This window comes from Poecilia reticulata, unplaced genomic scaffold, assembly GCF_000633615.1.
Source record: "Poecilia reticulata strain Guanapo unplaced genomic scaffold, Guppy_female_1.0+MT scaffold_407, whole genome shotgun sequence".
In the NCBI taxonomy this organism is placed as follows: Eukaryota; Metazoa; Chordata; class Actinopteri; order Cyprinodontiformes; family Poeciliidae; genus Poecilia; species Poecilia reticulata.
The window spans coordinates 1-15,840 of record NW_007615176.1 but is presented as its reverse complement, the minus strand read 5'-3'; the positions used below and the strand labels follow the sequence as shown (position 1 = coordinate 15,840).

Here is a 15,840-nt window from a genome sequence, read left to right as displayed (position 1 = left end):
TTTCCCCTGTTTTTGCTGATTCCTATTTTAATCCCTCCAGAGTGGAAACATTTTTATGAGCGTTAAGCAAATTTGTATTTTATATTTGGAATCTTTTTTTTTCCAGCCTGTTAAACATGCAGAGCTTTGGGACTTTAGGTCAAGCAATGCAATTTTGTAAAAATGAGAAAACCTCAGCAATTTAAAAACACAGTGATTGATTAACAGAATTATTGTGCAGAAACTCGCTTAGTATTGCCCAAATATAGGCTGAGTACTTTGCACTGAATTTGAAGCAGAGTCCTGTCCTAGAGATGTTTTTCATACGTGTAACCTTATTATGTTGTAGCCCAAGAAAAATTTACCACATGATATTAATACCGAAGTAAACGTGCACAGATATGTGAAAATGAGGTTTTGCGAATCTGAATGTAACGACATAAACACACTCAGATGTCTATGTCGACATTGATTTTGTCTTTTGTTTTTAAAAAGCACACTAAACAACATGAACATTTTCACATTTTGTCACATTGCATCCATGAACTCCAACATGTATTGGTAGGATTTTATGGGACAGACCAACACAAAGTAGTGTGTTGAGAAATGAAAGACAAGAATATATTGTTTTAAAACAAACATGCTGAGGAATAAAAATCTTAAAAGTGTGGCATGAATTCGTATTTATCCCAGGTGAGGTAATATTTTGCTTCCTTCACCGTCAGCAGCAGCAGTGTTTAGTTGAATTCTTGCCTTTACTCCGGAGATTTACTCTAGCACACATACATGTTTTGATCTGAACATGTTACTTTGTAAATGTAGATTTGCAAAACCAATAATCAGATCTTTCATCTTCACAATTTTGAGTTTTTGTATGTCGGTTTATAACCTATCACGATATACAGGAAGAGGCATGAAGCCGATGTGCATCTGGTTTAGATTTTCTCTTGCCATCCTGCTGTAGGCTACGGTACACAGGCCGCCTCAGACTGTAAGAAAACATAGGCCAGATGGCAAATTTTGCATTTTGGCTTTAATTAGAGGAAAACAAGCCACATCCAACATTTTATATACTAATTTAGAGCCTGCATTAAAAATGGTACTCGAAAAAGGTTGCATGGGTGAGAAGGGGAGTGAACGTTTTCTGAAAGGAAAGCGTCCTTGGCATTATTTATCGTGATTTCAAGTGACAAAGGAAAGATTAAAAAAAATATCTTTATTATTTAGCCCCAGGAAAATGTGTTGCATAGTTCCTCCCACAGGTCATATTCATTAAGAGAACAAATCAAAAACCTTTTCAGTATTGATAAGTGAATGTTTGCTCAGTTTTAGGCTTTCTAAGGAAAAAAAATCAATAAAAAAAATTCTATCAGACTTTTTGAATTTTATGATCAAAATTATTTGATGCGATTTAGCATATACTACGTTTAAAATCCAGGCACTTTTATAATTTATGACTATGTTCCTCCAGGAGTTCTGGGTATGTTTATTGCTCATCATGGTAAGAGATCTTGCTCCACACATCACTGCACTTGGACAGAACAAATAAATGCAGGATTTTAAAAGAAAATTAAATGCTTTGTTTGTTTGATTTTTTTAACCTTAAAAAGTACTCATAAATAACTACGAGCATTGGACAAAATAATTACGTTTTTTTGCACAACCCCTACACAGAGTTTGTCAGACATTGCTTTCAACATTCTTAATAACCATAATATGTACTAAACACAAAAGAGTTCTGCGGCTGCAGTAAAGGGTAATGATATATGCCAACATAATATTTATGTAGCAACATGCTTGCACTATTTTACTGTTTCAATGAATTAAATAGAACATTCTAAGTACTTTCCTACCTATAAGCCATTCTGTACCTTAGAGTTAACCAATTTATGTGGAGAGCTTTGAAATGATTAATGACAAGAGTGACCAGAAAGAAAAAAATAGTACCGGTGGTCAATCTGTTTTCAATTTAATTAGGAAGTTTCTTTGGTCTTTCCCTTTTTGTTCTTTAATGAACAATTTTGCCTTTCTGGGCCCCAAACAGTAATTTAAATGAAACCATCTGAGAAGGAATGTGGCACTGGGTTAACTGGGATGCTTTTGTTCAAGTACAAGAAGCATGACATTTTGCTTTGTGTTGTTGATATATTTAGATAGATTTAGGATTTTTTTAGTCCTAATTTTTTTTAGTGGTCATAAGCAATAGTTATCTGCAATATCTTATGGTCCGTTGGATCTTGACTGCTTCTTTAGCTTTGTGTTTGTACTTGACCTTAAATCATTCAAGCATTAAAAAAACATAACTCAAAGGATTACCCATTATTGTGTCTACTAATGCCAGAATGAAAAACTTCAAAAACTCTGTAGCTGCATAAGAGAGGAAGGTTGGACATTTAATTAAATCAAATAGCTAGACTTGCTCTCAACAGACAGTTATGGTTTAGGGAGACAGTTGAGCAGCAGAGGCCCTTTAAAGGGAGGAAGAACAGCTTAGGGGGTCTTAAAATTTTAAATTTGGATATAAAACAGGTTTTATATCCAGGAAATAGAGTAAGTTTAGAGTGATTGTATTTCCAGGAGAACCTGAGAACCTGATCCAGAAGACTTTTCAGTTCAAAGGCAGAATCAGAAATTTATTTAAGCTAAATTTAAAAAAGTAACCCACAGAGAAAAGCTTTGCTTTTTACCTTAATTTAATATTTTTTGTGCCTTGGTTGGTTTGTTACTCTTGCAACAAGCACATGTTTTAAATGAAACATAAACATTTCTACAGATATACATACCCGTAAATGAAGAATGTGGTATTTGCTGTTTTTAGTGGTTTTCCTCATTTTGCATTCAGAATCTATGTGTATGTCATTCATAAAACTTGCTCACTTTGTTGTGGAAACCCACTCATTTTTCTTTTAGTTTGTGACATTTAGCAGGTTAACCTTTTTTAGCTACAGTGCAAAACCTCATGTCTCTGTTTTTTGCCATTTTTGTTTTACTGATTGAATCACCTACCCTGGCAATAATTCACATCTGTGTGCTGTCCTGTTAGTATTTTCAAAAAAGTTTAGTTTTCATAAATATAAGGTTTACTATTTTTTTTAAATAGTAAATAAGTTCCCAGTAATATTCCAGCATTAATGACCAAACAGTTTTGGTGCAACTGTGTTTCTTTCTCCAATTTAAATTTAGACTCATCTTGTGCAAACAAGATGAGTCTATATTTTTAGCCAAAATGTAGCCTGATTCCAGGCTAAATAACACAACAGTTTATGCATAAGGTTCTAGTTACATACCTTTGTAGTCTGAAGATATTTTTTAAAAGTCTGTTTTCTTATAATGAAATTGTAAACTCAGATTAATGTCCGTGTCTTTATAGTACAGTCAGTGCTCTTTTCCTTTACAGTTCTTTAGATATTTTGAATAAATCATTCAATTGCGGGCTAATAAAGGCCTCATTCTCTTTTGCCTTTGAAGGACATAGTTTACTTGAGTTCAACTTTGCTGACTTACTCATACTGCTTTAAGATGAAACTAGATTTTGCATTGAAGTATTTTCATAAGCATGCTATGATCCCTGCCTCAGCAATATTTAATTCCTGAGTTTTGCCTGGACTCCCTTTCACTGGTTTGATTTGACCACGATCTGAACAGTCCTTGGTTTTGCTCATCAAATCTGTTTTTACTTTTAAAAACAAAACAAAAAAAATGTTATAGAAGTGGAATTTTGAAGAAAGAGATTAACTTGAATAAAGCTGTAAATTAAAATGCTGAAAAAGTGAAGTGCTGTAAATACTTTCCGGACGCACTGTAATCCCGACTAAATGGAAAACAGCTACATATGAGGTATGCATCAGTGGAAACTGAAGGATCTCAAAGTGGAACACCATCTTAAGAAAACACTTTTCCACATGACTGAGTGGGAGAATGTTGAACTAATGTTTTAATGTATTATGTCACCAAGACGTAAAATCTGGCGCCACTCTGTAAATGATAAAAGTGCAGCTCATTTTGCAGTTGACCCAGAAGACTTTTGAGAGGTCTGCCCACACGTTGTTTCAGATTGGATTTAAATGTTTTTTGCAGTGTTGAAATGCACAGAGGAAGTTTTGTGGCTTGTATTGCTATTGGGTTGTCTTCTGTTGAAAATCAACTATTACAACCACATATGGGGCAGTCCCACCAGATTAACATGCTTCACTGTTAAATCATTGTATTACATGATTACAAATAAATTGAGCTTACTTAAGTAACTCAATTTATTTGTAAAATGTATGTAGGCCGATGCTTTCAAGCCTTCACATACTTGAAAACATTAAGTATAATAAGTGGCAAGAGCAAAATTCATTATGAATATTTTTCAGTTGCAGTTAGCAAAAGGGCAACGCTTAAGGCCCTGTACACAGTAACGAGCACAGTTTATTTTGTAAACGATTAAGAAAAAAAGTGCATCCACAGAACAGGCTGCTGTAGTCGGTATGCCAGGCCATTTGGTGGCGCTGTAGCACTTTCAGAGAACGACCAAAAAAAGCACCAAATAGCATCATGTCAGGCACAAGTTGGATAGAGAGAGATGAAGTATTAACGTCATCGTTTAAAAAAGACATGACTTAAGAAAAGATGTGACTTGGATGGCCACGTAGAAACATGAAACTGGCGTTTTGGAATTTGTTCACGTTCGGACAATGATCATTTCAAAAATGATCATTTCTGGTCTACCGAAAAACCAAATCAATGCGGATGCAAAGCCTAAATGGCAAAAAACGTCTGCAGACACACCTAAAATGTCTCTGTGTGGATGGGGCCTAAAATTAAAATGTTACATGTGAAAAGCGAGTTAAATACCTACTTAAATATCATTTTCAAATAAACAAATTACTCTTGCAACAAGTTTGGTTTGACAATGCATAACTATTAATAAGAAGCAAGGGTAATTACTAATAAGGTTGTTGACAGAACTGGGCAATTAATCAATTAATCAAATTTGTTGTTCATAAAGATAAAATTTAAGAAAAGCAGGATTGTTTTTCACCAGAGTAGCCTTTCGGCTCCCATAACTTAGAGTGATCTCAGCCCACCCAGGGTCTGCCATCTTGTTTTTACAAGCATGTTTCACAGCTTGTATTTAGTTAGACTTTGAATTCAGGTCAACTCCCAGAAGGGATGATTAAGGTTTTGAAAATATTTTCTAACATTTGTAATTTCTTTTTAGAACAGAAAGAAAGTTGATTAAAATTGGAAATCAGATTGGTTATGAGATTTTATTTTTAAGTCATATTGTCAACTTTTTTTTCCCCTAATACCTGCCTATTGAGGCTTAGCATTATAGAACAAAAGATGAAGCAGTGAATTCAATGTTAAACCAACACAACTTACAAATTGCGATTTCCAGATAAAACGTGTGTATGTACATGTAAATCAGTACATACAGAACAACATAAGGTGGTGCAAATCTTGGAGGAACTTAAGCTTCAGGCTCATTTGAAACTGTTTATGCTTGTGTAGTTTTTACGACTTCTTTTTTGGCCATGACTTTAGGATGAAGCTGCATTAATTGTTGTGAAGCGACACATGGTGTTTCAGAAAGATCGTCTACCAGCTTTTAGGTCACACAATTATAAGAAAAACAGTTGTGTTGAAATCAAAATTCACTTGAACGATAATGAGTGGGATGGCTTTGATTTTTTTCACTGTGAACCTTGCACTTAATTCTGTTTTAACTTGTGACATTTTGTTGAATTAGGGGGTTTTGAAAGTCCTCTTATAGCTTTTTTGGGGAGAAAAGGCACGTCCAACCATCTGAGCAGTGCCGACTCGCAACATGCCACAAGTATCGTCAATTATATTTTGTAGAGTACAGTGAAGCATACCAGAATATTGAAATATTAATGTTAGTCATAACTTCAGAACGCTCAATGACAATAAAACAGCAGAATTTAGTGGAAAGTGCGGGGGGAAAAAATCCAGTTGAAAACGTTTTTTCAAACTAAAGGTCATCACAAAAACATCCTCATTTTGTTTTTTAGTGATTTATTCATGCATGATTAAAGTTATTCCTCAATCTGTTTATATGCACCATGAACTTCTCACACTTGTATCTTAATTTCTGTAGCTCCAGTACACAAGCCCAGCATGCTAAATATTTAATAAACTAACAATAGTCTCTAAATAAATAATCATAGATGATTAGTTATTGCTTTGGTCTGAGCAAAGCAACGTCGCTCAGATCACTGAATCTTCCTGTAGGTATTCTACAGAGGTGTTAATAAAGAGAAATGTTCTGTACTTTAAAACATTTGCCCAAAAAGCTCTATTTTAAAGAGAGGGTTTTTTTCTTTTTTTGTAAATGTTATTAGCTATGCTGTGCTTATTGTTCTCATTGCCTCTATGGTAATCATTAGCTGTTCTGCATGAATAAAGAAGGGTCAGATAGCTCTGCAGGTTTTTCGCCTCATCTATGTGGTTTACTGTGAGTGCAGAGAGAAAAATACACCCATCCTTTAGATTAAAACACGTACATGCATCTCGTTTGAGGATTTGACTTGCATTACTTACGTTGACCATTTTCATTCCAGTGAATATTTACATTCATGTCAACCTGTTGTAGTCTGTTGGAATATGATAGTGGTAGGATAATTTTGGTTGCAGCTTCTTATATTTCCTTTTGTTTTTTGGTTTCCAGTGTTATTCTTTTACTTCAGAGTCTCAGTTTTCTGATCTTAAACAGCCGTTCCCCCAACTGTTCATTTACTTACCAGTGTAGCATCCAGACCAATATGTAAAACTGGGCTGACGTTAGAACTGGGGAGGAGGTTGGTCGCGTGGTGTTTGTTTGTTATGGCAGTGACAATCACTCAGTGCAGGATTGTACAGAGTTTAACTGAAGCAGAGAATAAGTAGTGATGTCAGCGTGGTGGTAATTTTTTTTTTTTCTAAAATACCGAAGTGTAGTAACTTATATGCGATATCGCTAACATCCATAATAGCAATATCTATGTCAGATTCTAGCCCAAATATTGATGTTGGTGTATCCGTAGTCCACACCATGATGTTTCCAGTCTAATGAGTTCTGTTAATAAAAATCCTCCTTTTTTCCCTATGTTCCTGCTGTCTTCATCTCTACATCCCAACAACACCTAAATATTAAAGGGGTGTTGTCTCTTTTTTTCCCCATCTCAGTTTAACTTAGCCACCCCGTTGTACTACTGTAAAGTAGTACAAAATGTGAAAGTAGAAATGGAAATAAAGTGCAGAATCTTTGTCTACCAGTAATGAGGGCCAGAATTTTCAATTTTAAAGCCTTCTTGGATCACGTTGTCTTCATGAAGCGACATATTTTTATTTAGAGATTTTTGGACGGGTTCCTGTAAAATCTAGGCCAAGTGAAGAAAAGAAGATTTTACATTTTAATGATCAAGCTTTATTTTTAAGCTGACATTAATATGTTATACTCACAATAGTTTATTTAAGTGCAGCTAAATAAACTACATATTTTTCTCAAATTGCTGTACCTGTCCAGAAAAAAGGAAATATACTTTTAATGTTCAGTTACTTTAGCACAAAGGTGAAGTATTGTAAAAATTCACAGCAGTGATACTACAAGCTGCCCTTTTTCTGTTTCAGAGATAAATGGCCAGTTGTTTGAACTATAAAAAAACTCAAAATGATTTTTTTTCCTCAATTCTGAAAAGTTGTTTAATATCAAATTTCTTGTCAGACTCAAAAGCACCTCACCCTGTTTTGGTGAATACTTTCAGTAAAAAAACAATCAAATTTTATTTTCATTTGATTTCATTTAATCAGTCTGCCTTCTGAAAAAGATAATTAGCAAAAGGCAATCATTGAACTGCACTGTTCTCAAATGATGCTTTCATTGTGTTATGCATTTTAAATCTACTTTCAACTTTGCGTTGCTTTAAAACAACTTTTAATTTATGTCTTTTTTCTTTAAATTGTCCAGATCAGAAACAGATGAATTACAGTAGTTGCGAAAGTATTCATATCCCTTAAACGTTTTCTTATTTTATCACGTTCCATCCACAAAATATAATGGATTGTGATTCTGTGAGATAGACAGCATAACATTTACATATGAAGTAGGCTGATTTACTTGAACAACTGCAAATGAAACCTTATGTAGCCAATTAACGTCAGAACTCACCTAATTAGTAGACATAGCTATTTTATGAAGGCCTCAACTGTTTGTTAGAGAACAACAAAGCAACTATTTTTGAATAGATGTTGACAGATGCAGTCATTGCATTCTGACTGGACTTGAGCTATTTTGGCACGATGCATAGAAAAATATAATCTGGCAGGGACATACTTTTAAAAGATTTGCAACAAAAATATTTTGTACAAAGTATTAACTCGGCTTCTTTAATTTCCAAAAGTTGGGTAGTTTAAGTAGGAATCTGATAAAGTCTCAACCCTTAGAAAAACACCCAATTTCAATGTTTCCACCACCTTTTTTTTAACTGCATGTGCACATCTACCATTTGATATAAAAAAGAACAATGTTTGGTTTTAGTATTACCCATTTTAGGTCATGTGTCTTATTCAGAGAGAGGTGCTTTTGGGCTTTAAGGAGACTTGTTGCTGTATTGGTGTGCTATTATTAGAAGGCAGATTTTCCTTCCTTCCTTCCATAACATCATTCATTTTGGCATACTTCTGTTTTGGTTGGTTGCATTTGAGCTCATTCTTTTAACAAGGCCTTTTATAGCCACGTGGTAAGCTGTGTAATTTAGATATTTCTCAAATTGCAGTGATTTGAGCACCACAGGGGTGTAGGATTTAAGCCATTAAAGATTACTTCCAATAACAGCTAAGCAACACTGAACACCACCACAGTAAACATCTCCATCAGTGTCTGGTTTGTGTGTACATGACTACACAATTTTAACTCTCAGTTAAACGGTCTCAGCTAGCATGCTAGGATATCCTAAAGCATTGAGGGTGCCCAGATTGTTTTCAATTAGAATTAGGTATAGCCAAATGCCTTCTTTCTTCACAACTTTTACAAATTATGTTAACAAGATGATTTAAACCTTTACTTTGAGGTAAAGACTGATAGTAGGATATTACAAGATCTAGGCAGCAGTTTAATATTTTGAAATTCTGCAAATATTCATATGTAGTAAATTACTCTGCAGACTATCAGTTTTTTATAACAGTTTCTAAAAGTTTTATTAAAACAGCTTGTATTTTTCAATTAACTAGTTTGTGTGAAAAAACAAACAAACAAGGTAATTCAATGTTTTCATCAGATGTTGTTAAAGGCCACATTAGAGATGGCTTTACTAAAGAGAAATGTTGTTTCTGAATGGAAACCAAACATAATTAATGTTTCATGCATTTTTTTTTATTTATAAACAAGCTTAAGAATTTTCAGGAATTATATTCAGCTATTGATTGGATGCTTTTTTTTCCACATTAAAAATATTAAAAGGCACAATTTCTCATAGCGCAATGTTATAATGCTTGACATCAATAGCACTAGTTCGCGTTCCTTGTTTCTAATTGGTTAATTGTAGGTTCCTCTCAAGCACTAATTAGATCCTTTGTTATCTCGAACCATAGTCCTGTTTTTTCATTACAATGTAAAAATGCGTCTCATGTTAAACATTTTTAAAAAAAGCAAGCTGTCCATCTTAGATAATAGACACAAATGTTTATTTCCATACACCATTGTATAATGCAAGAATGGAGAAAAGATTGGAGGCCATATAGCTTCAAATTACGTTACTAGGATGTATTTTTATATCGACTCCTGTTTTTACTCCTCGTACAGAAGCACAGGCTCAGAGGAGGTGGAGTCATGAGTGCACCGGAGGCACCTAATCCTGGGAAGGAGCAGGCTGAAAGTGGAAATGGGAATGCAGTCACGGATCCCTCCACAGCCACGAGTAGTACGCCACCGACGGTTGCTGTGAAGAAAGAGCCTGGGATCTCAGAGAAGAGCAACGGGAAAGTCGGAGATGCCAACCCTGCTGAGATCTGTGTCGTTATTGGAGGAAAAGATGGAGGATCAAGCGGAGGTGGAACCCGTAGAGCTCAAACCGAGGGTATGTTTGCCCTTGGTACTCCTCCTCCAACGAAGAGCACTGACTCATGCATAGGTGTGTGATTATACTGATATATCATTGCATTTGCTTGAAGTTTAAATAGTTACATTTATTTTTACATGTCGAATCTAGATCCAGTTTATGACAACAATATTCCTGCAGTGCAAAAATCAACATTCAACTGATTATTCTTGGACTTGTTTCTTAAAAAGATGGACTGTTTGAAGGATTATCGACATCCAGTTGATGCTCTGTTCAGTCATTTTTGAACTGTAATAAAAATGGAGTCATGTTGGGATAGCAGCTAAATATCAAAGATGGGTATTGCAAAATTTGCTTGAATAACAGGAGAATAAATGTTTTTATACAAGTTTCTTCTAGGGGTGGAAAAGATATGTTGTCTTACACATCATTCTTCCACACATCTGCCAAGTTTAAATTATGTTAATGTCCATTATTTTACAATATTGAGATACCATTCAGATGATTCAAAAATCATGTAAGTATACAAGTGCAGCTGTATATAAGGTTGATTCATTATGTAAATTTGGTTAAAGCTCACGGTCTAACACAACAGCATTTACATAAATCATTATTCTGGGTAAACTAGAGCAAATAAAAAATTAATTGGAATCAGCAGCTTTTAAAAACCAGCCTGCGCCGGTTCTTTCTGGCTAGGATTAATAATAAACAGGAATTTAATTATAGATGTTGACACAAACAACAGTTTGTCCAAAATTTTACAGTACTCGTAAATTCAAGTGTTTCATATTTGTATTCCGCAGCTTCGTATCTTCACAACTACTGCATTCCCAAAAATATATGCTCGCCCCTCCAAATCATTGAATTCAAGTGTTCAATTTTATACACCTGTGTTTCATCACAGGTGTATAAAATTCAGCACTTAGGCTTGCAAGTCTGCTTCTATGACATTTGTGAAATAATTTACCGCTCTCTGGATCTCATTGAATTTCACTGTTGGACCATAAGATGCCACCTGTACAACTATTTCCACAGTCAACTCTTTAAAGTGCTACAATCAATCAAAAGTGATAGTGAATGAAAGCCACAAATTCACAAAATTGTAGGCTATGAAACAACACAGACCAGAGACAGGAGATAAGTTGTGAAGTGGGCAGAGGTCAATCACTACACACCTCCAAGCTTCATGTAGTCTCCAAGAGTTTAGTGCATATCAGTGCACAAAGTAAGGTTCTTAAAGACCTGGAAGAGTGAGTTTAGCGTAGAAGAGCCCTGACCTCAACCTGAGCAAACACATAAATAAGAGTGGACACTGCTACCCAGGCTTTTACATCCAACATCAGTGTCTTCCCTCACAACGTACTTTTGGAAGAATGGTAAAAAAAAAATATATATATATTCAAATGAATATGCTCCTAAGTCCTGAGCAAACACTTCCTCGAAATGTTGAAGCTTTCATGGCCTCAAAGGATGGCCTGACATCATGTTAATTTAAAATACGAATGAGATATCGCTAAAGTTAATATGTGAGTGAAGGCAGACGGGCAAATACTTTTGGCAATATAAAGTATATAAGTATTTGGAAATGGAAGCTGACTTCTTGTGATTAGTGCTACAGTTTGAGTGTATCCTTCCTTCATTCCCCCGTGTTAAAGTCTTTCTACCACTCAATCCCAATTCTAAAGCTGTGCCAGTGTTTGCTTGCACCAGTTCTGTGATAAAACATTAACTGGAAGAAATATTTAAAATAACACAGTGATGTAAAATAGTGCTGATTCTCTGGTTGTGAATATCTTTTTTTTATCGAACCAGTTCAGAACCCACACTTTGTATAAACCCTTACTCCAGCACTAAAGATGCACTGATGAGAGAATTTGACCTGCCAATAGTTATTTAGCTGAGTCAAATTTATCTTTATTAAAGTGTGCTTCCAGCATTTAAAATACTTCTTTCTGGCCTTCTTGCCATGAGTGGTCATTAATTATTTATCTTAGGAGTCACAAGATGTGTGAGAGAGCAGTCTCTGCAAAGTGGAGTTTGATTAACTTCAAACAAAGACAAATGATTTGGAAGTCGACATTTTAAACTCTTCCATCTTATACCAGCAATTATAATGATTAGAGCAATTAGCATTAGTAACTGTTAACATCAGTCGTGTGTATTTCTGAAGGAATGTTGATGCTTGTCCTAACTTTGAGATCTAAACTCAACATGATTCATAAGAAAGAGGAGCTGAGAAGCAAAATGAAAACAAATCATCTTAGCTGCGATACATTTAGCCTTCATAACATAAGTTGTCTCTGGGAACATTTTTTCAATTTTATCATCTATAGGAAATGTCACCAAGAGGCATGTGACTTGATGTTTTGTGAAAGCTTCTTTTTGTACCTGAAACTTTAAGGACAAAAAAACTACTAAAAAGAGTGAGAATGACAGTCAACGTTTAACACTTGATTTTAGCAATCTAAAGAATCAGCTAAATAGCTCATATCAATACAGCATAGTTTTGTTTTATTTTAAATAGTCTCTCACATCAAAAGCACCTTCTTCTGAAGTTTTTTTTAAAGGGGCCATATTATGTATTTTCCAGAAACATAGCGCCAGCTATTGATTTTACATAATGCTGCCCCTTTAACACCTCACTGACACAGAGTTTAGCCAACTTTAAGTTTTCTTCCCACAGCTACAGCTGTTATAATTCTGTCAACATTACTATAATTTTTGCTATTCAACAAAAGAACAGTTCTCATATTTACATACTGAAATTGTGCAAGATATGATCTTAACATCATTATAACAACAATAATCTAGTAATAATCTTGAATAACTTTCAGATGTTAATCCCAATTTGAACCTTATGGTAAGAAGTTTGGCTGTAATAAATTAATTGCTACTTATGGTACTAAAACTTACTTTTGACATGTCTGTGCAGGTTCGTATGTATGTGCAGTGTGTGGGAAAAAGTACAAGTACTACAACTGCTTTCAGACACATGTCAGAGCACACAGAGGTAAGATTTTTATTATTTTTATAAATTTCTTTCTTTAGTGTTTAGGATTGCAAAATGAAATACTGGAAGTAAGACCGCACAATATATTGAATTGCATTTGGTTTTGCAATATCAGTGTTTGCAGAAGAGTTGCTTGAAAGGTTATTGAATACTTTCAGGCTCCTCATGTTACTAATAGTTTTTGCCAGTTTTGTTGTCAATTGTACAATCTTCCAGGAAGAATTAATGCTGCAAGTCAGTTCTTCAATTGGGATTAATTTTAAATGTATGTAACTGACTTGTAATCTTATTATTGGATTGGATTGAATAGGTATTTTTATTCTTTTTAGAAATTGTGTTGAGATGGAATTGTTGCTGCTCTATTTGTCCACATGGGATTTACAAAGTGGTGGCTGCATCTTAATGGCAGAGGTTAAAGAAAGGGCCCCCTCAAATCTGTTTTTATTAATTTGCGAATTGCTCCTTTTATTCTACCAAATTACACTTTTTCCATTATTATTTCTCTGAATTCCACCTTTTTCCATTGTAACCATATTTATTAACCCATAAACTGTGTAGTTGTAGAGTGAATGAAAAATAATTCAGCAAATCAATAGCCAGATAATTCCAAGATTAATGTTATTAGACGTTCACAAATATCACAACATGCTGTGATCAACAAACTAGTGATTGTTTTTTAAATGTAATAACAAATATCACCCTCATTTTTTTGTTTGTCTTTTTTAAGATCTTATTGGCTCTAGTGGCCTTTATTTGATAGTGAATTGACAGTAAAGTGGGTAATGAGAGACATGCGGCAAATGTCTCCAGGCCGAGAGTGGAACCGGCGACAGCCGTGTTGAAAACATATGGAGATATGTGGGTTGTGCCCAACCCCTGGACCATCACAGCACCCCCACCCTCTTTTTTTTTAAAGAACCTCTCATATTTTTCATTAAAAAATAAGTCTTTATGTTTAAAGCTTTAGTTGATGTAGCCTATCAACAGCTGAAAATATTTCTTGAAACACTAAACTTACAAGCAGCAAAAGTTTGTGCACATTTGCATAACAAAAATGATCTGTCTTCATTTGTTTTTCTTCCATCTGTCACAGACTTAACCACTGAAATATGTCATTATCAGTCAATTTGTGTTATTGTATTATTTGCACTGATTGGGGTGTTTTACATCTTTTTTGGAACAAGTTTCAGAGAGCCTTTTCCCTTTTCGCCATGGCTGACAATTTTTTTTGTGTCTGTGTGGACAGGAAAGTTAATCTCCTGCCTAACCAAGTAGTGACAGGTAATATGGAGAGCCATTTCAGCCAAAAATAAATAAATAAATAAATAAATAAATAAATAAATGGGTGAAATAAAAAAACAAATGAGTAAAATAAATCAATAAATGAAAAAATTAGTGAAATAAATAAAAAATTAGTTAAATAAATAATTGTCATTTGTATTCCCTTTTATATTTCTTCATTTATACATTTATTTATTCCCAGATTAATTTAACCATTTTTCATGTTCCCATTTTGATTTGTCCAATTTTATTTTTTCCCATTTTTGTTTACCCATTTTTCATTAGTCTATTTTTCATTTAACCACTTTTAAATTTCCCTTTTTCATTAACCCATTTTTTAAATTTATTTTTCATATATCAATTTTTCCATTTCCCATTTTCATTTATCTGTTTCCATTTATCCCTTTATCTATTTTTCATTATTCTATTTTTCATTTAACCACTTTTCAATTTCCCTTTTTCATTAACCCAATTAACTATTTTTCATTTGTCCATTTTTCATTTATCCCTTTATATATTTACCCAATTTTTATTCATCTATTTTTTTATTTAACCACTTTTCAATTTCCCTTTTCATTAACCCAATTTTCTATTTTCCAGTTTCATTAATCAATTTCAAATGTATCCCTATTTTATTTACCCATTTTTTCTTTTATCTATTTTTCATTTAACATGTTTGAAAAAAAATTAATTTTCCCATTTTCAAATTTCCCTTCATTTAATATTTCCTTATTTTCTTATTTATCACATTCTATTTTCCCCTCAAAACTCGGAAAAAGGGGGAAAAGAATAAATGCAAATGAAGAGAGGCACGTCATCAGGCTACAACTTCCCCAATTGGTTGATTAGCATCACACTGTCCTTTGCTTCAAGAAAGATGGCGACCTACTAACGGGTTATCAATAAGCTGAAGCTCACTAACTTAATTAGAAAATAGTGTTATGACTCCTGACTTTATTTTTTGTGTGGCCGCTCAGACAGAATGTGTTTCAGCTGGCGGCTCTCATGGACTCAGAGCTTCACCGTTGGGGGTTTTTATAGTTTGGATGAAGCGGCCGCTGAAGTTGGCTTACGATTGAAGGTTCGGGACACCTTCGTAGCTACCAACTGTGATCCAACCATAAGAAGCAGATTTTACTGTACACCGTAAGTGAACTGCAATATCCAGAGGCAGCTCTTAGGAGCATCGAAGAAAGAGTTGTTTTTGTTGAGCTGAGAGGATGAGAGTGGCAAGACTTGGAGATCTGCATCGGAGGCCAACTTTTAGACATGCACCGCTGCTGTCCGTCCAGGAGTCCTCCGGTTGCCCAGACGTTGCACGGTAAGCTAACGCTGATGTTTATTTTCCCAACTACAGTCATATTTGTAACTAAACTTGAGGCCAACAGGTTTTTGATCACCCCAAGGTCAAAAGTACAGCTTGTTGGCGCAGCACATTCATTAATGTTTCTATCATGTATGGTTTCAGATGTTAAGCTGTCACAGCAGACCATCCTGCAGGCCTGTGGTCTCAGTGTTTCCCTTCAGACT

The 15,840-nt window shown here is 34.5% G+C and overlaps 1 protein-coding gene across 2 annotated transcripts; it reads left to right on the top strand.

Moving 5' to 3' along the window:
• The first annotated feature begins 9,739 nt into the window (after positions 1–9,739).
• LOC103460974 (zinc finger protein 618-like) lies at positions 9,740–13,208 on the top strand. 2 transcript variants are annotated; one of them, XM_017303552.1, is made up of 2 exons: positions 9,740–10,037; positions 12,952–13,208. In XM_017303552.1, the coding sequence occupies exons 1-2, from the start codon at positions 9,791–9,793 to the stop codon at positions 13,065–13,067; spliced, it is 363 nt and encodes a 120-aa protein (XP_017159041.1). In that variant the 5' UTR covers positions 9,740–9,790; the 3' UTR covers positions 13,068–13,208. The 2 variants fall into 2 exon arrangements, with proteins under 2 accessions (XP_017159041.1, XP_017159040.1); XM_017303551.1 differs by having other exon boundaries at positions 9,740–10,091; positions 12,952–13,197.
• Positions 13,209–15,840: the final 2,632 nt, after the last annotated feature.

Coding starts and splice junctions, on each gene's coding strand:
- LOC103460974 (XM_017303551.1), top strand. CDS start 9,791: ATGAGTGCACCGGAGGCACCTAATCCTGGGAAGGAGCAGGCTGAAAGT. Junction 10,092..12,951: donor GAGCACTGACTCATGCATAG/GTGTGTGATTAT, acceptor ATGTCTGTGCAG/GTTCGTATGTATGTGCAGTG.